The sequence below is a fragment of the Oryctolagus cuniculus genome, chromosome 12 (assembly GCF_964237555.1).
Source record: "Oryctolagus cuniculus chromosome 12, mOryCun1.1, whole genome shotgun sequence".
In the NCBI taxonomy this organism is placed as follows: Eukaryota; Metazoa; Chordata; class Mammalia; order Lagomorpha; family Leporidae; genus Oryctolagus; species Oryctolagus cuniculus.
Window position 1 is genome coordinate 18,698,895 of NC_091443.1, and position 22,576 is coordinate 18,721,470.

Sequence of the window (22,576 nt, forward strand, 5' to 3'; positions counted from 1 at the left end):
TATGGTTTTGATAATGTGTTTGAGGGATTATAATGTGGTAAAGAGGCTGGATCTATGACAGGTAAGGTCAGACTTTATAGCGTTATTTCATTCCCTGATATATTTTTTAAAGATTTTATTTATTTATTTGAGAGGTAGAGTTACAGCCAGAGAGAGGGAAAGACAAAGAGAAGTCTTCCATCTGCTGCTTCACTTCTCAGGTGGCTGCGACGGCTGAAGCTGGGCCAATCCAAAGGCAAGAACCAGGAGCTTTTCATGGGTCTCTCATCCAGGTGCAGGTGCAGGGGCCCAGGCATGTGGACCATCTTCTACTGCTTTCCCAGGATATAGCAGGGAGGTAGATCGGAAGAGGAGGAGCCGGGACATGAACTGGTGCCCATATGGGATGCAGGTGCCACAGCTGGAGGTGTAGCCTGCTGTGCCACAGCACCGACCCTCATTCCCTGTTCTGATCCCCAGGTGAATGCAGGTCTTCGGAGACCACTCTGAGTTGTTCCTGGGGCGTAGCACAATGCTTAGGAACCCTAAGTCTAAAAGCTTAGGTTCCTTAGCTTCTGTAAACCCAGTGGTAATAGCTAGTAATAATTAAATATGTATCAAGAACTGAATGCACTAACTGTTTTGCACGTGCTACCTAATTTAACTCTTGTAACAACTCTATGAGATAGATATATTATCCCCAATTTAGAACCGAGGAATCTCAAGGCCCAGTGATGGTAAGTAATTTGTGTAAGATCACACGGTGAATAAGTGCTGAGTCAGAATCAAAACCCAGGAATGTTGGCTCCAGAGCCCATATTGTTTTATCTTTAAATTTGGTTTGAAAGAGTGGCACAGAGTGCAGAAGAGGTAGACATAGAGATATAGAGATCTTCCACCTGCTGGTTCACTCCTCAAATGCCTGCAGCCTCTAGGACTGGGCCAGACCAAAGCCAGGAGCCCAGAATTCCATCAGGATCTCTCACATATATGGGCAAGCCGTCATCCACTGCTTCATAGGATGCAGAATAGCAGGAAGCTGGATACGAAGTGGAGCAGGGACTGGCTACCAGGCACTCCAGCAGGCGATGTAGGTGTCTTAACTACTGCACCACAAGCTCTGCCTATGGAACCTGTGTTCATGACCTGGGCCTGTGATGTACAGCTTCCATGGAATGATGTTGGCACCAACCTCCTCTTAGTATATTAGGGAAGATCAAATGAGATAATGTACACAGTACACATAGCTGTGTGTGTGTGGCCCACATTAGAATTCAGTAATCATAAGTTCTCACAATTGTTGTTCCTTTATTTTAAAGTGCTAACTTTGCATTATCCTTCAGAAATGCAGTTGTGAAAATTAATATATGCAAATGCTTCTGAGAATTTTGGGTGTAATTTAGTTCTGCATAATTTGTTTCTTGACAAACTGATTATGTTGTATTCAAACTTTGAAAGGGAGCTCAGTGGTTGATCTTCCTCTTGTTTGCATTTCATTCTAGGGTTTTACATTAACTTCTTCTTAGGTTGATTCTTAGCTCCTGAAAGAAGTGACGTTCTGGGACTGGCATTGTGACATAGTAGGTTGAGCCTCCACCTGCAGTGCCAGCATCCCACGTGGGTACCAGTTCAAGACCTGAATGCTCCATTTCCAATCCAGCTCCCTGCTCATGGGCCCAGGAAAGCAGCAGAAGGTAGCCCCAGTCCTTGGACCCCTGCACTCAACAGGGGACACCTGAAAGAGACTCTAGGCTCCTGGCTCCTAGCTTTGGTTTGGTCCAGCCATGGCTGTTGTGGCCATTTGGGGAGTGAACCAGTGGATGGAAGACCTCTGTCTTGCCCCTCCCCCAACTCTGCCTTTCAGGTAAATAAAAAATAATTCTTTAAAAATAGAAGTAACTTTAAAAAAAAAGACTTACTTATTTGAAAGGCAGAGTTATAGAGTGAGAGAGTGAGTTTGATCATCCATCTGTTGGTTCATTCCCTAAATGGCCTCAATGGCTGGAGCTGGGCAGATCTCAAGCCAGGAGCCAGGATCTTGGAGCCTCCTCTGAGTCTGCCATGTGGGTGCAGGGGCCCAAGGAATTAAGCCATTTTCTGCTGCTTTCCCAGGTGTGTTAGCAGGGAACTGGATCAGAAGTGGAGCAGCTGGAACGCGAACCAGCACCTGTATGGGATGCTGGCACTGCAGATGGCAGCTTTACCTGCTACACCACAGCGCCAGCCCTGAAAGTAACATTTATCTACTGGTATTTTATTTCTGAGTTTCCCCTTTGTTTCTCTAATCCATGAAGTAGCCATCTGCTTTGAAAAATTAGTTGTTTATGTAAGGGTCTTCAGAAAGCTCATAGCAAAGTGAATATTCTGAAAGAAACTACATGGATTTCAAATTTCTTTTGCATTCAAGCAAATTTATCTTTTTAATTCCATTTTTCCATGAGCTTTTTGAAGTACCTCCATATACTGACTAGGATTTTGGTTGATTTTAAAGTTTCCCTCTTTTGGCCGGCGCCGCGGCTCACTAGGCTAATCTTCTGCCTGCGGCGCTTGCACCCCGGGTTCTAGTCCCGGTTGGGGCGCCGGATTCTGTCCCGGTTGCCCCTCTTCCAGTCCAGCTCTCTGCCGTGGCCCGGGAGGGCAGTGGAGGATGGCCCAAGTGCTTGGGCCCCTGTACCCGCATGGGAGACCAGGAGGAAGCACCTGGCTCCTGGCTTCTGATTGGCTCAGTGCGCCGGCCTTGGTGGCCATTTGGGGGGTGAACCAACGGAAAAGGAAGACCTTTCTCTCTGTCTCTCTCTCACTGTCTAACTCTGCCTGTCAAAAAAAAAAAAAATGTTTCCCTCTTTTAAGATATCACTCAGGAAACGACAACAGCTACTCAAGAACCAGAAGCCCCTTTATCCTTGGTGACACAAGAAGAGGTTCCTGGAGGCAGCGATGAGCCTGAGGAAGCCCAGGAGTCGCCTGCTCCCGGGTCCGACGTTCCTGGGGTCACTGAGCTATCGGGAAGATGGGAGCCCCTGGCCACCACAGTCTCAACTACAGCCGTGCCTTTGTCTGTGGACGTGACCCCAGCTGCGGAAGGTCTGTAAGGGGGAGATTGGTGTTTCCATGTTTGGGGGTGGGCCTTTTCTAGATACTAACAAGGGATAGCTTGAGTGGGGCGGCTGGCCCTGCTGCCAGCCACACATGCCCCTAATGGGAGAGGGAGGTGGACTGTGTGATTTGGAGAGGTGGGTGTAGCCCCGGAGGATAAGGGGTTAGTTCATTAGACAAATCCCCCGGGGGCTCAGGTTTTGGTCCCAGAAGGGCCATCTTTCCTGAGAACTCTGCCCTATGCAGCAGCATCTCTGCTACTGGAAGCCGGGGGTGAAAAGACCAACGGCCTGGGTTTGGATTCTGGCCTTGGCCCCCATAGGATGAGGGTATTCCAAAGTGTTCCTGGAAAATGGAATTGAAAGATATGTTTATTTTGGGGCAAAAAAATTTTTTTGTATTCTCTTTGTGTTCATTTACTCAAATCACATTTGTGAGACTCACTTACATTGCTACATATAGCAGTATTTTATCCATTTTCATTGCTCTATTATATTTCGTTGACAGTTTATTTGTCTGTTACTGTCTACTGTCTGGGAATTTTGTTCCTTCCAAAGTTTGGCTCCAAGGAATAAAGCTATGAATATACAATTAATGACATTGTTGTACAAACATGTTATAAACATCACTCATTTCTGTTGGGTTTATGCCTAGGAGTGGGATTCAGGACAAAAAATTTTTTGAAATCCATGCATCCAAAAAGTTCATAGAAAAGATATATTCTAAAAAAAATTGGTATGGGTTTCAGAATTGTTCTTTTTAGATTTTTTTAAAAAAATTTACTTGAAAATCAGTGACACAGAGAGAGAGAGAGAGGTTGAGAGATCGAGATTGACCTGCCATCAGTGGTTCACTGCCTAACTGGGCTGGGGCTAGGCCTGGTAAAAGCCAAGAACCAGAGACTCCATCCTGGTCTCCCACATGGATGGCAAGGCCATCATTTGCTGATTCCAAAGCAAATTCGCAGGGAGTTGGATGGGAAGTAGAGTAACCAGGACTTGAACTAGCACTGTGGTATGGGATGTGGCCTTCCAAGCAGCAGCTTAACCTGCTGTGGCACAACACTTGACTCAGTTGTTTAGCTGTGCACAAAGGGTATTGCATTATAGATGAACCTTTTGGGACTTAGGAGTGTACTTCAGGAAGTTTTTGGAAAAATGAAATTGAAAGATAAAATTATTTTGTTGCAAAATTATTCTTTTTTTTTTTTTGAAAGATTTATTTATTTACTTGAAAGTCAGAGTTACTCAGAGAGAGAGAGAGAGAGGTCTTTCCTCTGATGGTTTACTCTCCAATTGGCCGCAACGGCCAGAGCTGTGCCGATCCTAAGCAGGGAGCCAGGAGCTTCTTTTGGGTCTCCGACGTGGGTGCAGGGGCCCAAGGACCTGGGCCATTTTCTACTGCCACCCCAGGGTGTAGCAGAGAGCTGGATCAGAAGTGGAGCAGCCAGGTCTCAAACCAGCACCCATATGGGATGCAGGCACTTCAAGCCAGGGCGTTAACCCACTGTGCCACAGTGCCAGCCCCGCAAAAATTTTTTGAAGTCTGCATAGTTTTTCATAAGATGCATTTCCCATGAACTTTTTGAAGGCCCCGCACGCATTTTTTACTTAATATTTTATGGCTAAGACTTTCTTTCTATAGTTCTTTCGATTGCTGTGTAATATTCTAAAGTGAAAATACATGACAGCTTATTTATCCAGTTTTCATCCACTCTTGGTGATTTGCATTAGGGACCTTTTCAGGTTTGGCTATGGTGAACACTGCTGCTATGAATATTCTTGTAAACATTTTCTGTGGTTCAAGTACAGGAATTCCTCTTGGGAGTATACTTATGAGTGGAATGCCAGGCCGAAGGGTAATTGAATGTTCCAGGTTAGAAGTGAATGCCTGACTGTTTGCCAAGGTGGTTGCTGTGGTTTATTTTCCTCTCAGAAATGTATAAAACCCTGTGGATCCATTTAAAAATATAGTCTCTCAGTCTTCATAGCCAAAGAGATTGTGATTCAGAAAAGTGGGATGTGAGAAGCATGAGAATCTACATTTTAAAAATTGCACCAAGAGATTGTGATCATCAGCCAGGTTTCCGAGCTACTACTGTTCTAGATAATCTTTAAACTTACATTTTATTATTATTTTTTTATTCAAGAGTTAGAGTGATGCACACACACAGTTTGAGAAACATAGATCTCACTCGCTGGTTCACTTTCAGAATGCCTGCAATAATTAAGAATGGGCTGGGCTGGGCCAAAGCCAGGAGCCAGGAGCCAAGCACTGATTCCATTCTCTCACGTGGGTAGCAGGATCCCAGTCACTTGAGCCATCATTGCTACCGTTCAGGGTCTGTATTAGTGAGAAAAGTTGGAATCAGGAGCTAGAGCTCAAACACACTGATATGGGTCATGGGAGTCTTGGTCATTGTCTTACCACTAGGCCCTGGGTCCATCCCTGTTCCAGGATCTTGACTTGGGAATACCCAGGCCTGTGTTTGGCTGCCGTGAAACCGAGCATATTCCAGACACAGATGTAGGTTCTTCCTCTTTGTCTTGATTTTGAGAAACACATTTGGTCTTTCCAAAGTAGAGTTTGGCATATATTTTTAGTATGTTTTTGTTAAATTTTCTGTATATATTATGTAAGACCCTGCAACATAGTATTGCCAGTAGAATAAAGAAGTTCTGATTTGAGAAACTATTTTACTGGAAGATAAAGTGTGTTGAGCAGCTGGATTAATGTGATATGGAAAGAGGTAGCTGAACTGTGTTGTGCTGAACTGACTGTATGTGAGTGAGGCTGTACTCAGAAAGCTCATGGAGAATTAACTAGGGGCCAGCACTATGGCGTAGCAGGTAAAGCCACTACCTGCAATGCCGGCATCTCTTTTGGGCGCCAGTTCAAGTCCCAGCTGTTTTACTTCCTATCCAGCTCCCTGTTAATGGCCTGGGATAAGCAGCAGAAGATGGACTGAGTGCTTGGGCCTCTGCACCCTTGTGTGAGATCCAGAAGAAGCTCCTGATTCCTGGTTTTAGCCTGGCTCGGTTCTGGCCATTGCTGCCACTTGGGAAGTGAATCAGCAGATGGAAGCACGCTCTCTCTCTCTCTCTCTCTCTCTCTCTGTAACTCTGATTTTCAAATAAATAAGTAAATCTTTTTTTTTTAAAAGAAGAAAAATTGAATTAAGTGATAACTTTATTTTGATGCACAAAATTGAAGTCCATGAATATTTTTTCATAACATGCATTTCCACGAACTTTTTGAAGATCCCTTATATACAAGACTTTCAAAACTTTTTGCACTACAATAAATTTATCTTTTAACTCTATTTTTAAAAAGTTCATATTTATTTTATTTGTTGGAAGATGGGGAAGGGTGAGAGAAAGAGAGACATATTCCCTCTGTTGGTTCACTTGCTAAATGCCTACAACAGCAAGAGCTATGCCAGGTCGAAGTTAGAGGCTTGGAACTCATTCTGGTTCTCCAACCTGGGTGGCAGGGGCCCAACTACTTGAGCCATCACCTGTTTCCACCCTGGGTGTGCACCAGCGGGAAGCTGGACCAGACGCAGAGCTGAGACTCAAACCCAGGGACTCTGGTGTGAGATAAGGCGTCCTAAGTGGGGATGTGACCTCTGGACCAAATGTCTGCTCCTAATTCCATTTCTCTGTGAAGTTCCTGGGGCTCTCCTGTAGGACACTGGCTTCATTAATCATTTCTTCCTGCAAAGTGAAAGGAAGCACGTGGTTACATTTCCCACAGTGCTCATCGTGTGGGTAAAGTCCTGTCTCTTGTGTTTGGCAGACCTGATGGACACAGTCACAAGGCCAAATGAGGAGTTCACCCCAGTTTTGGACTCTCCAGTGACAACCCCTGGACTGTGGGTCGGCGCACCCAGCACTTCTCTGGCTCTTCCTGCTTCTGAGGCGGCCGTGGAGACAAGAACTGTGGTTCCGTCCATTAGCCGTGGTAACACAGCGGCCTCCTATGGCCTGGACCAACTCGAATCTGAAGGTATCCGTGTGTTGAAGGGGATCTTGCACCGGAATGATGAGCAATTGATTGAGCAAATGTTTTTGAGAAATTGAGAAGTGGCTTCTATCCTCAGCATGGGTAATGCGTCAGTCAGCTGTGGCCGAGTCAAATTTGGGCTGGTACCTGTTTTTGTATGGCCTATATGCTAAGTAAAAAATATATTAAAATCATAAAAATCAATCATAAAATCAATAGAATCATAAAAATATGATATATTTTCAGTGTTTGGAAAAAAATCCAAACAAGAATCATATTCCTGTTTTGTGGCATGTAAAAGTTACTTAAAATCCAAATTTCAGTGTTCATAGAAAAAGCTGTGCTGGAACATGGCTGCACTTGCTCATTTGCATGTTATTTTGACTACTTTTTTGTGATAGCAGCAGAATTGAGGAGTTGTGATAGAGACTAAATGGCCCATGAGGACTAAAACATTTAAGACATGACCCTTGCCAGAACAGGTCTGCTGACCCCTGGGGCAGATCAGTGGTTTGTAATTACACTAGGAATTACCTGGGAAAACTTGTTAAAAATCCCAGTCCTGAGTCTCTCTCCCTGTGATTCTTGTTAAGTTGGCAGGGGGTGAGATCTGGCATCAGTATTTTAAAAGACTGCCTTCGATGATTTCAATATTCAGGCTGGTTTAAGGATACCGTGTTTAATTGGAGAGGTTGAGCTTCCCCACCAGGCTTCCTTGGGTGGGAGTTTTAATGTGGGCAATATTTAATAACCTTGCTAGTGCTGGCTTAGTCCCACTTGGTGTCATCTCTGGGTTAGTATGTTTCTTCATTCAGAGTTAGAAAGTCTCTATCTACCAAGACTGAGAAATTCATGTCACGGTGTGTATTCCAAGATACTGGCTTTGAACACAAAAAAGATACATAAGGCACAGCAGCATATCAACAAAGAAGAAAAAGAGAAATAGGGACCCATGGGCATGGAATTGCTGTCATGAGCATTTTGGCAGGTGAACAGTTCCTGGGTGGAGGTGCAAAGGATTCAGAGATTTGTAGTGTAGAGCTTGTTAAACTAATATCCAACACAGGTAAAGTGTTGAGCATTCAATTAGCTACGCATTTGATACAGTGAAGATGCAGGGTGTGCTACTGTTTTATGTTTCTCTACCCTGCAGCAGGGAAGATGGTTCGGCTAGCTTTGCTGCAGACTCTTGCTGACTTTCAGGGCAGCACTGGTATGTGCTGACAGAGAAACATGACATTTAGGGAGCAGCATGGAGAATTCCACAGTAGAATGCTGGTTTAAGAAAGGGATCAGAGGAGGCCCTGAGTCTTAACAGCTCTCGCACCACCTGAAGATAAATACTGTAGGACTTTGAATTTAGTGTCTGGTATTAACTGTCTGCTTTCCTTGATGCCATCTGGAAAAAGCAAGTTTCCCTAAATTAACCTGCCTTAGAGATGACAGCTCTACCCAGCGTGGCTCAGGAAAAAAATATGTTTGTGAATAATCCCTACTTGTGAAATTGCAATAATTTTCTAAATTTAGTGGATGATGGCAGTGATATTGAAATACGATAGCATTTTCCTGATGTGCATAAGATGTCCTGGAGTTTTACTTCTTTTCTTGTAGAGAATTCAATTTTAGTTTTCTTTTAAGACTGTATTTTGTCAGTTTTTGATCTAAATTATGTTCCTTGTCAAGGCTTGTGAAAGACATTTTTGAATAAAATATACTCTACCTGCTACATCATTGGGCTTAGGACAAGAGTTTAAATTAGCACACCTTTTCTCTAAAATCCCAGGGAATACAAATTATGTTTAATTAGCATATGTAAATAATGTCACAGTTAATTTTATGGTGGTGCTTGCAACCCTCTGGAAGTTGAAGCTAGCACACTTCTATTTAAGCAGATAAACCTACTGGACTTCCTGTGTGTTGGAGGCCTCCATTTCTTTTTCTTTTCTTTCCTTCTTTCTTTCCTTCTTCCTTCCTTCCTTCTTCCTCCCTTCCTCCCTCCCTCCCTCCCTCCCTCCCTTCCTTCTTTCCTTCCTTCCTTCCTTTTAAAAGGTGCAGAGAGAGGAAGAGAAAGATGCACAGAGGGCATGCCCATCTACTTGTTCATTCCCCACATACCCATACTGGGGCTGGGCTGGAACCAGAGTCAGGGGCCAGGAACCAAATTCAGATGTCCCACATGAGTGGCAGGAACCCAATTATTTATACCATCCCTGTTGCCTCCCAGGGTTTGCCTTAGCAGCAAGCTGGATTCAGGAGCTGGGAGCTGGGTCCGGGAGTGGAGAGCAGGCCCTGCAGTGTGGGCTGCCAGCATCTTACTATCTTAACCACCCACTTTGAGGCCTCCATTTTCGAAGTGTGTTTTTCCACCTGACCCAGGGATATAAGTGGAGCTTGAAGCTTTTATTGGTACAGGATTTAAATTCTGTCATAGGATTAGAACCACAGGAGGATAATTTGTTCTTATCTAGAACAGTCTTATCAAGTTATCTGCCTTTCAAGTTTTAGTCTCTGTGACATATTGACAAATGACATATAGTTCTCCAATTTAGTATGTATATTTAATTATATTAAGCTCTTATTTTTATATCATATTTTATATTTGATAAAAATTGTTAATATATATAGTCTGTTATATGTTTATGTTATATATCTTTAAACTCTATCTTATGTATTTGAAATGTAAAGAGAGGGGATTATAAACTGTTAGTTTTTTTTATTTTTTAGAATGATTTATTTATTTATTTAAGAGGCAGAATTATAGAGAGAGAAGTCTTCCATCTGCTGTTTGACTCCCCAGATGGCCACAATGGCCAGAGCTGAGCTGATCCTAAGCAAGGAGCCAGGAGGTTCTTCCAGGTCTCCACATGGGTGCAGGGGCCCAAGTACTTGGCCATCTGCTGCTGCTTTCCCAGGTGCATTGTCAAGGAGCTGGACCAGAAGTAGAACAGCCTGGACTTGAGCTGATGTTCACATGGGATGCTGTTGTCATAGGTGGCGGCTTAACCCATGCGCCACAATACCAGCCCTCCTGTGTTGGTTTTATACCTTCCTTCCCACTCGGAATAGGAGCATTCCTCCAGAAGATGAGATGATATGGAAAGGGACATGCCCTCCTTAGAACGGAGAACCTTTGTGGCAATTTCTGAATCCACTGTGAATCCTTGGGGAGATAATTAATAGCCCAAATCAGCCTAAAAATCACATCGGCCTGGCTGCCTGTCTCCCTTCCTTCCTTCTCTTTATCTCTACCACATGATGGTGAGAGGTGTATTAGTGCCCCCAGGGCTGCCGTAGCAAGTGCACAAACTGGGTGGCCTAAACGGAAGTGGTTTATTCCCATAGCAGAGCCCTGCTCCTGCAAAGGGTCCTCCCCTGCCCCTTCCAGGGGTGCCTTGGCTTGTGGGTTATGAGACTCTGATCTCTTCACAGGGCCACCTGCCCTCCGTGTCTCTGTGCCCAAATTTCCCTCATTTGTGACATCAGTCATTGGATTAGGGCCCGGCCTAATGGCCTCATCTTAAGTTGATTACATCCACCAAGCTCCTATTTCTAAATAAGGTCACATCCACAGTAGCTGCTGGTTAGGATTAAACATATCTTATTGGGGGACACAGTTCAACATACAGCAAAAGGTCTGCTTTGTTTCTTTTTCTTCTTCTTCTTCTTTTTGGTTTATAAAGTTTAGGTTTGTCTTTTTTTTTTTTTTCTTTTTAGATTTTTGTATTTATTTGAAAGGCAGAGTTAGAGAAAGCTGGGCCAGGCTGAAGCATCCTCCTGGTCCCCGCTGTGGGTGCATGGCCCCAAGAACTTGGGCTGCCCTCTGCCGCTTTCTCAGGGGCATGAGCAGGGAGCTGGATTGGGAATGGAGCAGCTGGGACTCAAACTGGCCCCCACATGGGCTTCCGGCGCCACAGGCCATAGCTTTAACCTGCTGTGCTGCTCTGCCATAGCTCTGTGCTAGGGCAGTGCTGTCAGAGAGTCTGCTAGCTGGCTCTGCCTGCCGATGGGTTCTGTCTCTGGGACCCCAGCATGAGTGATGTGAATTGTGGAGTGAGGAGTTTGGGTGTGTTTTACATTTCCTGGTTACCAAAGAAATCCTGCTTCTATCAGTGCACACCACCCTGTGCATATTTCAGTGAGTCTTTTACCTTGTCAGCAAAATGATTTTGAAGGGAAAACAGTTTATCTTTCACTTTGCTTGACACATTTTGCTCCTATGTGTATATATATATTTAAGGAATAAATGTTCTCAGGATGAGAAAAAATGCATTATGCTTCTCAGGTATAACTCTGCAAGAGATGTATTCAGCATTGCTTGAAAAAAAGTTTATTTCCTCAAATAACTGCAGTAGCAAAGGTTGGACCAGGCCAAATCCTTGAGCCCAGAACTGTCTGGGTCTCCCACATGGGTGGCAGGGACCCATGTACTTTTTTTCTTTTTGACAGGCAGAGTGGACAGTGAGAGAGCGAGAAAGGTCTTCCTTCCATTGGTTCACCCCCCAATGGCTGTGGCTGGCGCGCTGCGGCCGGCGCACCACGCTGATCCGAAGCCAGGAGCCAGGTGCTTCATCCTGGCCTCCCATGCGGGTGCAGGGCCCAAGCACCTGGGCCATCCTCCACTGCACTCCTGGGCCACAGCAGAGAGCTGGCCTGGAAGAGGGGCAACCGGGACAGATTCCGGCGCCCTGACTGGGACTAGAACCTGGGGTGCCGGCGCCGCAGGCAGAGGATTAGCCTAGTGAGCCATGGCGCCAGCTGGGACCCATGTACTTGAGCCATCATCTGCAGCCTTCCAGGGTGTGCATTTGCAGGGAGCTACATCCCAGGTACTCCAATATGGGATGCAGGCATCCCAAGCATTTAACTTTCTGCACTACAATGTCACCTCTGTATTCAGTATCTTTGAAATACAAGCCACAAAAATATTTCAATTTTTCTATTCAGAATAGAATAAGGGTATATTTTACAGATGCAAATGTATTTATTTGTTTATAACTGCATAATACACTGACATTTGGTATGGTCTCTATATGGGTTGATTTCCTTCGCTTGCTGAATATTAATGTTCTGTGCTCTAAAATGCTAAGTTCAGATGTCCGATTACTTTTGAAAGCATAATTGGAATTTTTTACTTGGGTCAACTATTTATAATATTTCTTTTCTAAAAAAGGTTTCATTTTGTTTACTTGAAAGAGAGAGAGAGAGAGAGAGATATGATTGTTCATCAATTGGTTCATTCCCTAAATGATCCCAAGGGCTAGGGCTGGGTCAGGCCACAGCCAGGAGCCTGGAACTCCATCCAAGTCTCCGATGTGGGTGCAGGTGCCCAAGCCCTTGGGTCATCTGCTGCTGCTTTCCCAGGCACATGAAGCAGGGAGTTGGATCAGAAGTGGAGCAGCTTGGACTCAAATTGTTGCTCATATCAGGTGTTGGTATTGCAGGTGATGGCTTAACCCACTATACCACAAAGTTGGCCTCTAAAATAGTTTTCAACATTAGTATCACATGGAAGAGGACTCAAGCTACTTGTTATTTAAAGAAGTTCTGCCTTTTTAAAAAGATTTATTTATTTACTCGAAAGAGTTACACACAGAGAGAGAGAGAGAGAGAGAGAGGGAGGGAGAGAGGTCTTCCACCCGCTGGTTCACTCCCCAAATGGCTGCAATGGCCAGAGCTGTGCCAATCCGAAGCCAGGAGCCAGGAGCTTCTTCCAAGTCTCCCACATGGGTGCAGGGACCCAAGGACTTGGGCCATCTTCTGCTTTCCCAGGCCATAGCAGAGAGCTAGATCAGAAGAGGAGCAGCCAGGACTTGACCTGGCGCCCATATGGGATGCCGGTGCTTCAGGCCAGAGCTTTAACTAGCTGTGCCACAGTGCTGGCCCCCGGAGTGAGTTTAATCTGACTTCCCTAGGATGACTATGGGTTGGCTTGTAGAAGTGCCAGTATCACTCATCTGGAGACCTTGAATTCTTGATCTGCCTGGTTTAGTTTAATATCTTTCTGTGTGCACAAATGAGGTTGCAAAAATCTCATGTCGTATCCTAGACAGTTCTCATTTCCGTGTCTGTTTTGAAGATCCCATTTGTTATGGGATTTATGGAAAAAAATTCATGGTAATTTATTTGCTGGAGAATTAACATTTTTAATATATAAAGAAAATTTTAATTCTTGATAGCCAACAGCCATGTTTAACTTTTTTTTGTTAATTATTTTTTAAGGAATACAAATTTCATAAGTACAACTTTAGGAATATAGTTAGATTCTTCCCACCATACCTGCCCTCCCACCCCCACCCCTCTTCTTCATCCCTCTTTCTTTCCCAGTCCCATTGTCCATTAAGGTTCATTTTCAATTAACTTTGTACACAGAAGACCAACTCTATACTAAGTAAAGATTTCAGCAATTTGCACACACATGCACACACACACACAAAAACAGTTTGAGAACAACTTTAAAAAAATTTTTTAATTTTTTTATTTATTTTTTTGACAGGCAGAGTAGACAGTGAGAGAGAGAGAGAGAGAGAAAGGTCTTCCTTTTGCCGTTGGTTCACCCTCCAATGGCCGGTGCGCTGCGGCCGGCGCACCACGCTGATCCGAAGCCAGGAGCCAGGTGCTTCTCCTGGTCTCCCATGTGGGTGCAGGGCCCAAGCACCTGGGCCATCCTCCACTGCACTCCCTGGCCACAGCAGAGAGCTGGCCTGGAAGAGGGGCAACCGGGACAGAATCCGGCACCCTGACCGGGACTAAAACACGGGGTGCTGGGGTCGCAGGTGGAGGATTAGCCTGTTGAGCTGCGGCGCTGGCCAAGAACAACTTTTACAATTAACTCTCATAATACAACTCATTGAGTACAGAGGTCCTGCCTGGGGAGTTAGTGCACAGTGAATCCTGTTGTTAGTGTAACAGTTAACACTCTTATGTATGATGTCAGTGATTACTGAGGCTGTTGACATAAGCCGCCAAGGCTATGGAGCCTTTTGAGTCCACAGTCTCCATCACTATTTAGAAAAGGCCATAAGCAAAGTAGAAGTTCTTTCCTCCCTTTAGAGAAAATTACATCCTTCTTTGCTGGTCACTTCTTTCCGCTGGGGTCTCTTTCACAGAGATCCTTCATGTAGGACATTTTTTGCCACAGTGTCTTGGCTTGACATCACTGAAATGCTCTCATGGGCTTTTCAGCTGGACCAGGAAGCCTTAAGGGCTGATTCTGAGGTCAGAGTATTACTTAAAGTGATTGTCATTCTATGAGTCCACTATGTGGACTGCTTCTCATGTTGGAACATTCAGGGTTTCCCCTACATTCTCTAATAATTTGATGGTGTCAGGTTGTACATTTAGATCTTTGATCCATTTTGAGTGGATTTTTGTGAAAGGTGTAAGGTAGGAGTCTTTTTTCATACTTCTGCTTGTGGAAATCTAGTTTTCCCAGTACCATTTGTTGAAGAGACTGTCCTTGCTCCAGGGATTGGTTTTACCTTCTTGGTCAAATATAAGTCAGTTGTAGATGCTTGGATTGATTTCTGGCATTTCTATTCTGTTCCATTGGTCTATCCATCTATTTTTATACCAGTACCAGGCTTTTTTGATTGTAATTGCCTTGTAGAATGTCTTGAAATCTGGTATTCTAGGCCAGCACCGCAGCTCAATAGGCTAATCCTCCACCTGAGGTGCCGGCACACTGGGTTCTAGTCCTGGTCGGGGCTCTGGTTCTGTCCCAGTTGCTCCTCTTCCAGTCCAGCTCTCTGCTATGGGCTGGGAAGGCAGTGGAGGACGGCCCAAGTCCTTGGGCCCTGCACCCGCATGGGAGACTAGGGGAAGTACCTGGCTCCTGGTTTCGGATCAAGCGGTGCGCCGGCCGCAACATGCTGGCCGTAGCGGCCATTGTGGGGTGAACCAACGGCAAAGGAAGACCTTTCTCTCTGTCTCTCACTGTCCACTCTGCCTGTCAAAAAAAAAAAAAAAATATATATATATATAAAGAAAAATCTGGTATTGTGATGCCTCTGGCTTTTTTTTGTTGGTTTTACAGAATTTGGGAGGATTCCCTCCCTTTCAGTTGTTTTAAATAACTTGAGAAGAATTGGAGTTAGTTCTTCTTTAAATGTGTGGTAGGATTCAGCAGTAAAGCCATCCAGTTCTAGGTTTTTCTTTGTTATGATGTTTTTATTACTGATTCAATTTCCGTCTTGGTTATGGATCTGTTTAGGTTTTCTATGTCTTCCTGATTCACTTTAGGTAGGTAGTGTGTGTCAAGGAATCAATCCATTTCTTCTAGGTTTCCCAGTTTGTTGTGTTACAGCTCTTTGTACTAATTTCTGATGATTCTTTTTATTTCTGTGGTGTCTCGTTATATTTTCTGTTTCATCTCTGATTTTATGAAGTTGGTTCTTCTCCCTCCTTTTTTGGTTAGTTGGGCCAATGAGATGTCAATTTTGTTTATTTTTTCAAAAATCCAACTCTTCATTTTGCTGATATTTTGTCTTTTTTATTTTTGGTTTCAATTTTGTTGATTTCTTCTCTTATTTTTATTATTTCTTTTCTCCTACTAGTTTTGGATTTGGTTTGCCCTTGTTTTTCTAGATCCTTAAGATGCATTGATAGCTCATTTATTTGGTGCCTTTCCAGTTTTTTTAAAGATTTATTTTATTTATTTGAAAGACAGAGTAACAGAGAGAGGTAGAGACAGAGAGAGAGGTCTTCCATCTGTTGGTTCACTCCCCAGATGGCCTCAATGACCAGAGCTGCACTGATGCAAAGCCAGGAGCCAGGAGCCTCCTCCGGATCTCCCATGTGGGTGCCCAAGGACTTGGGCCATCACTGCTATCCCATGCCATAGCAGAGAGCTGGATTGGAAGAGTAGCAGCTGGGACTAGAACCAGCGCCCATTTGGGATGCCAGCGCTTCAGGCCAGGGCTTTAACTTGATGTGCCACAGTGCTGGCCCCCTTTCCAGTTTCTTCATGTAGACTCCAGCTGATATAAACTTTCCTCTTTTTTTTTTTTATAGGCAGAGTGGACAGTGAGAGAGAGAGAGAGACAGAGAGAAAGGTCTTCCTTTTTGCCGTTGGTTCACCCTCCAATGGCTGCCACGGCTGGCACGTTGCGGCCGGTGCACCATGCTGATCCGAAGCCAGGAGCCAGGTGCCTCTCCTGGTCTCCCATGGGGTGCAGTGCCCAAGCACTTGGGCCATCCTCCACTGCACTCCCAGGCCACAGCAGAGAGCTGGCCTGGAAGAGGGGCAACCGGGACAGAATCCGGCACCCCAACCAGGACTAGAACCTGGGGTGCTGGCGCCGCTAGGCGGAGGATTAGCCTATTGAGCCGCGGCACCAGCCTAAACTTTCCTCTTAACACTGCTTTTGCTGTATCCCATATGTTTTGGTATGTTGTATTGTCATCTTCATTTCTTTCCAGAAAATTTTTAATTTCTCTTCTGATTTCTTCATTGACCCACTGTTCATTCAGGAGCATGTTGTTCAGTCTCCCTGTGTTTGCATATATTCTGGTCATTCCTGAGTTGTTGAGTACTGGCTTCACTCCTTTGTGTTAAGAGAAGATGCATGACATGATTTCGATTTTGCTGAAACTTGCTTTAAGGCCTAGCATGTGGTCAATTCTAGAGAAAGTCCCTGCACTGGTGAGAAGAATGTGTACTCTGCAACTGTAGGATGAAAAGTTCTGTAAATATGTTAGGACCATTTAGTCTGTAGTGTCAATTAATTCTGTTTCCTTTTTGATTTTCTGTCTGGTTGATCTGTCCATTGCTGAAAATGGAGTATTGAAAACCCTTATTACTATTGTATTTTAGTCTATGCCTCCCTTTGGATCCCTTAACATTTCTTTTAAATAGCCAGGTGCCCTGTGATTAGGTGCATATACGTTTATAATAGTCACATATTCCTGTTGAATTGATTCCTTAATCATTACACAGTGCTCTTCTTTTTTTCTTTTAACAGTTTTTGTGTTAAAGTCTCTTTTGTCTGATATTAGGATGGCTACACTAGCCCTTTTTTGATTTCTGTTTGCATGGAATATCTTTTTCCATCCTTTCACTTTTAGTCTCCATGCATCTTTGGTGGTAAGATGTGTTTCTTATAGGCAGCAAATAGTTGAGTTTTATTTTTAATCCATTCAGCCATTCTGTGTCTTAACTGGAGAGTTGAGGCCATTTACATTCAAGGTGACTGTTGGTAAGTAACGACTTGGCCTTGTTTTTTTTTCCGTCAATATTACTATTGTTTACTTTGGATTTCCTTTGTACTTTTGCTGGGAGATTTTTTGTCTTCACCTTCTTTCATAGTGATGACCATGATTCTGTGTTTTTGTGTGTTGCACATTGTTAAGCATCTTTTGTAAGACTGGAAGAGTGGTGACAAATTCTTTCAATTTCTGTTTGTTATGGAAGGTTTTTATTTCACCTTCATTCATGAATGAGAGCTTTGCAGGGTACAGTGTTCTGGGTTGACATTTTTTTTTCCTGAGGACTTGGAATATATATCACCATTCTCTCCTTGCCCTTAGGGTTTCTAAGGAGAAATCAGTAGTGATTCTAATTGGGGTTCCTCTGAATGTGATTTGGTGTTTCTCTGGTGCACATTTTAAGATCTTTTCTTTATATTTTACTGTGGAAAGTTTTATTACAATGTGTCGTGGTGAAGATCTCTTCTGATTGTGTCTATTGGGAGTTCTGTGTACTTCCTGTACTTGGATGTCTTTTTCTTTCTCCGATGGGGGATGTTTTTTGTTATTACTTAAGAAGGCCTTCTAATCCTGTCTGTCGTTCCACGCCTTCAGGAACTCCTAGGACCCGTATGTTGGGTCATTTGATAGTGTCTTGTAGATTTCCAGCAGTGTTTTTTTAATTTTCTAATTTCTTCTTTGGTCTGACTGTCAGACTTCCAGACGTTTTTCTTCTAGTTCTAATATTCTTTCTTCTGTCTCACTTACTCTGTTCTTAAGGCTTTCCACTCAGTTTTTTATTTATGTACTGAATTTTTCATTTTTTTTGACAGGCAGAGTGGATAGTGAGAGAGAGAGACAGAGAGAAAGAGAGAAAGGTCTTCCTCTGCCATTGGTTCACCCTCCAGTGGCCGCCGTGGCCGGCGCGCTGTGGCCGGCGCACCACGCTGATCCGATGGCAGGAGCCAGGTACTTATCCTGGTCTCCCATGGGGTGCAGGGCCCAAGCACCTGGGCCATCCTCCACTGCACTCCCTGGCCACAGCAGAGAGCTGGCCTGGAAGAGGGGCAACCGGGACAGAATCCGGCGCCCCGACCGGGACTAGAACCCAGTGTGCCAGTGCCGCTAGGCGGAGGATTAGCCTAGTGAGCCGTGGCGCCGGCCCTGGCTTCTCTTTAATATCTCAGTTTCATGGGAATAATTTTTTATTTAGCTCATGAATTTGCCTCTGATTGCTTCTAAGTAGTCTGACGATTAATTTTCTGAATTCTGTGTCTGGCATACCCTCCTTCTCTTCATCTTCCCCTTCTACTATTGCAGTGTTGCAGTGTTCCTTTGGGGGACTCATTGTTTCTTCCTTATTCTTATGTAGTGTTCTTCCTTTGCCTTTTGGCATTTGTGTACCTTTTCTCTCCTCCCCTTGCCTCCCCTCGCCTCCCCTTGCCTCCCCTTGCCTCCCCTTGCCTCCCCTCTCCTCCCCTCCCTTCCCCCCCCCTCCTCCCTCCCTTCCTCCCTTCCTCCCTCCCTTCCTCCCTCCCTTCCTCCCTCCCTCTCCTTTTCCTCCCCTCCTCTCCCCTCCTCCCCTCGCCTCCCCTCGCCTCCCCTCGCCTCCCCTCGCCTCCCCTTGCCTCCCCTCTCCCCCCCTCCCCTCCCCTCCCCTCCCTTCTTCTCTGCACTTTTCTGTAGTGACTTTTCCAGTGAGCCCGGTTTCCTCTGTTATGAGCTGTTATGGGTCTGTGAGCTGTAAGTGGGTGCACAGAGCCCCACCTCTTCACTTCTTCACTGGCACCAAGTTCACTATTCAATGGTGTGGGAATGAGTTCTGAGCTCCAATAGAACAGGGCTTCCCTGGCTGCTCAGCCTGGTCTGCTGTGAGCCGGCGCCGACCTGCCTGTCCGATCCTCCCTAGATGAGTTACTTTTAAAAAATAGTTTCAATAACAGGAGCCACTGCTTTCAATTTTGGAAGAGGCCCCAGGGTTCTAAGCCCAAGTCTAATGCGTTTTCTGGTTTACAAGGAGTGATACCATGACTTTCTGGATGAAGTTCAGGTGCTAGGCCAAGGGATTCCTCATCCTCCAGGGTTGAGAATTCCTGTGGGGACTGGTACCGGCCGGGCTGTTTCCACGTGTGCTGGTTTTCGTGCAGCTGTTGCAGTGAACATAGCTTGCAACGACATAATGGGCTGTCGTGATCTCCAAGTGCTTTGGATTCTTTCAGAAAATTGAGGCATGGTGTGAGGCCTGCTTTATCAGTAGGAGGCCAGACCTATGTGAGCAGGTCTTCAAAATGCTCATGAGAAATGTGTATTATGGGGGTAGGTATTTGACTAGTGATTAAGACACCACTTGGGGGGCTGACAATGTAGTGCAATGGGTTAGGCTGCTGCCTCCAACACTGGTATCTCATATGAGTGCTGGTTCCGGTCTTGGCTGCTCCACTTTTTTTTTTTTATTTAATAAATGTGAATTTACAAAGTGCAACTTTTGTATTGTTGTGGCTCCCCCCCCAGCCTCCCTCCCTCCCACGGCCCTCCCCTCTCCCACTCCCTCTCCCATCCTGCCCTTCATCGAGTTTCATTCTCAATTACCTTCATATACAGAAGATCAACTTAGTATACACTAAGCAAGGATTTCAATAGGCTGTACTCACACAACCGCACAAGGTATAGGGTATTGTTCGACTAGTAGTGTTGTTTTTAAGTTTCATAGTAAAACACATTAAGGATAGAGATCCTACATGGGGAGCCTGTACCCAGTGACTCCCGTTGCTGATTTAACAATTGGCACTCTTATTTATGACATCAGCAATCACCCGAGACTCTTGCTATGAGCTGTCTAGGCTATGGAAGCCCCTTGAGTTCACCAACTCTGAACTTGTTTAGTCAAGGCCATATCACAGTGGAGGTTCCTTCCTCCCTTCAGAGAAAGATGCCTCTCTCCTTGATGGCCTGTTCCTTTCGCTGGGGTCTTGTTCACCAGGATCTTTCATTTAGGTTGTTTTTGCCACCGTGTCATGGTTTTCCATGCCTGTGAGACTCTCATGGGCCTTTTAGCCAGATCGGAATGTCCCAAGGGTTGATTCTGAGGCAGGAGTGCTGCCATTCTATGAGTCTGCTGTGTGTCCTGTTTCCCCCGCAGGATCATCCTCTCCCTTTTAATTCTATCCTTCATTAGTTGCTTACACTGGTCTTATTTGTGAAATCTCATCGACACTTACCCTATCTTTTTGATCGGTTGTGTATTTATACTTACCACAAGTGCGCTGGCATTGGTACCTGCCTCCTTGGTAAGATTGAATTGAAATCCCCTGGCACATTTCTAGCTCTACCATTGGAGGTAAGTCCCAGTGAGCATGTGCCGACCTATATATCTCCTCCCTCTCTTATTCCCACTCTTATATTTAACAGAGGTCACTTTTCTGTTAATTTTAAACGCCTAAGAATGATTGTGTATTGATTACAGAGTTCAACCAGTGGTATTAAGTAGAACAAACAGAGCAACAACAACAACAACAACAACAACAAAATACTAAAAGGAATAAAATAGTAAGTTGTTCCTCAACAGTCTAGACAAGGGCTGATCATGTCATTGTCTTTGATAGTGTCCATTTCACTTCAATGGGTTTCCTTTTAGATGCTCGTTTAGTTGCCATCGATCAGGGAGAACATATGATATTTGTCGCTTTTGGACTGGCTTATTTCACTCAGCATGATGTTTTCCAGCTTCCTCCATTTTGTTGCAAATGCCCGGATTTCATTGTTTTTTACTGCTGTATAGTATTCCATAGAGTACATATCCCATAATTTCTTTATCCAGTCATCCATTGATGGACATTTAGGTTGATTCCATGTCTTAGCTATTGTGAATTGAGCTGCAACATATATTGAGGTGCAAATGGCTCTTTTTTTCTCCCCTTTAATTCCATTTGGGTAAATTCCAAGGAGTGGGATGGTAGTGCTATATTCAGGTTTCTGAGGACTCTCCAAACTGTCTTCCATAGTGGCTTTACCTGTTTACATTCCCACCAACAGTGGATTAGTGTCCCTTTTTCCCCCACATCCTCTTGGCTGCTCCACTTGTAATCCAGCTGCCTGCTAATGCACCTTGGGAAAGCAGCAGAAGATGGCCCAAGTATTTGTGCCACTACACACATGTGGGAGGCCCCACTGGAGGTCAGGCTCCTAGCTTTGGCCTGCTCTAGTGCCCATTTAGTGAGTGAACTGAAGAACTAGGTAGATCTCTCTCTGTCTCTTCCCTGTTCCCTTTCTCTGTCACTCTGCCTTTCAAATAAATATAATATGTGGGATGCACATATCCTGAGAGTTCCTGGGTTCAAACTCCAGCTCTGCTCCAGATTCTGGCTTCCTGCTAATGTGCATCCTGGGAGGCAGCAAGTGATGGCTCAAGTCGCTGGATCCCTGCTGCACACAAGGAAGACTTGGATCGGGTTCCAGGTTGCTGGTTTTGGCTGGGCTGCTTTGGGGAATGAACTTGTGGGTGGGAGCTCATTTCCTCTGTGTGTCTGAGTCTCTCTTTCCATCTCAAATAAAAATATAAAGAAATGATGAAGGTAAATTTTTAAAAAAGTGCATATGATGAAAAAAGTATGCATGCATTTAAAAATATTAGTGCACCAAAATAAACTTTTAATTACATTTTTCCAGAAACTTTTTGAAGTAGCTTTATATAGTATCTTTTTACTGGTGTAATCATTAAAATTTTTATTGCATTGAATTACAAACAACAACAGACATTAAAAACATATGAAACAGGAGCAGGTATTTTGGCGCAGTGGGTTAGCCCAGTGCTTGGGGAGCCTGTATCCTATATCAGAGTGCCTGATTGCTCAGTGTTTGTGATCCAGCTCCCCATGGATGTGTCTGGGAGGCAGCAGATGAAGGCCCAAGTACTTGGGTTCTTGCCACCCATGTGGGAAATCTGGACAGAGTTCCTGGCTCTTGGCTTAACCTATTCCTGGCGCTTGCAGACACTTGGGAGTGATCCCTTTATCCCTCTCTCTGTCTTCTCCATCTCTGTCATCCTTACCTTTCAAATAAAAAATAAATCTTTAAAACATGTATAAAAATGTAAGGGGAATAAAAGCTGTATTCATAATCATGTGGTTGTTTTGCAGCCCGACTGCCTTGTAACATTTAAATGTACATCTCCCCAAATAAAACCACAAGGAGAAGAGAAATAATGCAGCAGTTAAAATGGTCTTATAAGGTCTAAAAATCATCAGACCTGGAAATACTGAGTTTGTTTTGAAAGTTTTATAGTGATGGTGCCTGCATTTCCTGGGACTTTTTCTTC

At 44.4% G+C, this 22,576-nt stretch overlaps 1 protein-coding gene across 1 annotated transcript in view; it reads left to right on the forward strand.

Annotated features, from left to right (window-relative positions):
* ARMH4 (armadillo like helical domain containing 4) overlaps positions 1 to 22,576 on the forward strand; it is a 159,663-nt gene that overhangs the window by 14,932 nt on the left and 122,155 nt on the right. Inside the window, exons 3-4 of the mRNA XM_008269710.4 lie at positions 2,830 to 3,063; positions 6,874 to 7,083. Of these exons, the coding sequence (XP_008267932.2) occupies positions 2,830 to 3,063; positions 6,874 to 7,083 (444 nt within the window). The remainder of the gene's footprint in view (positions 1 to 2,829; positions 3,064 to 6,873; positions 7,084 to 22,576) is intronic.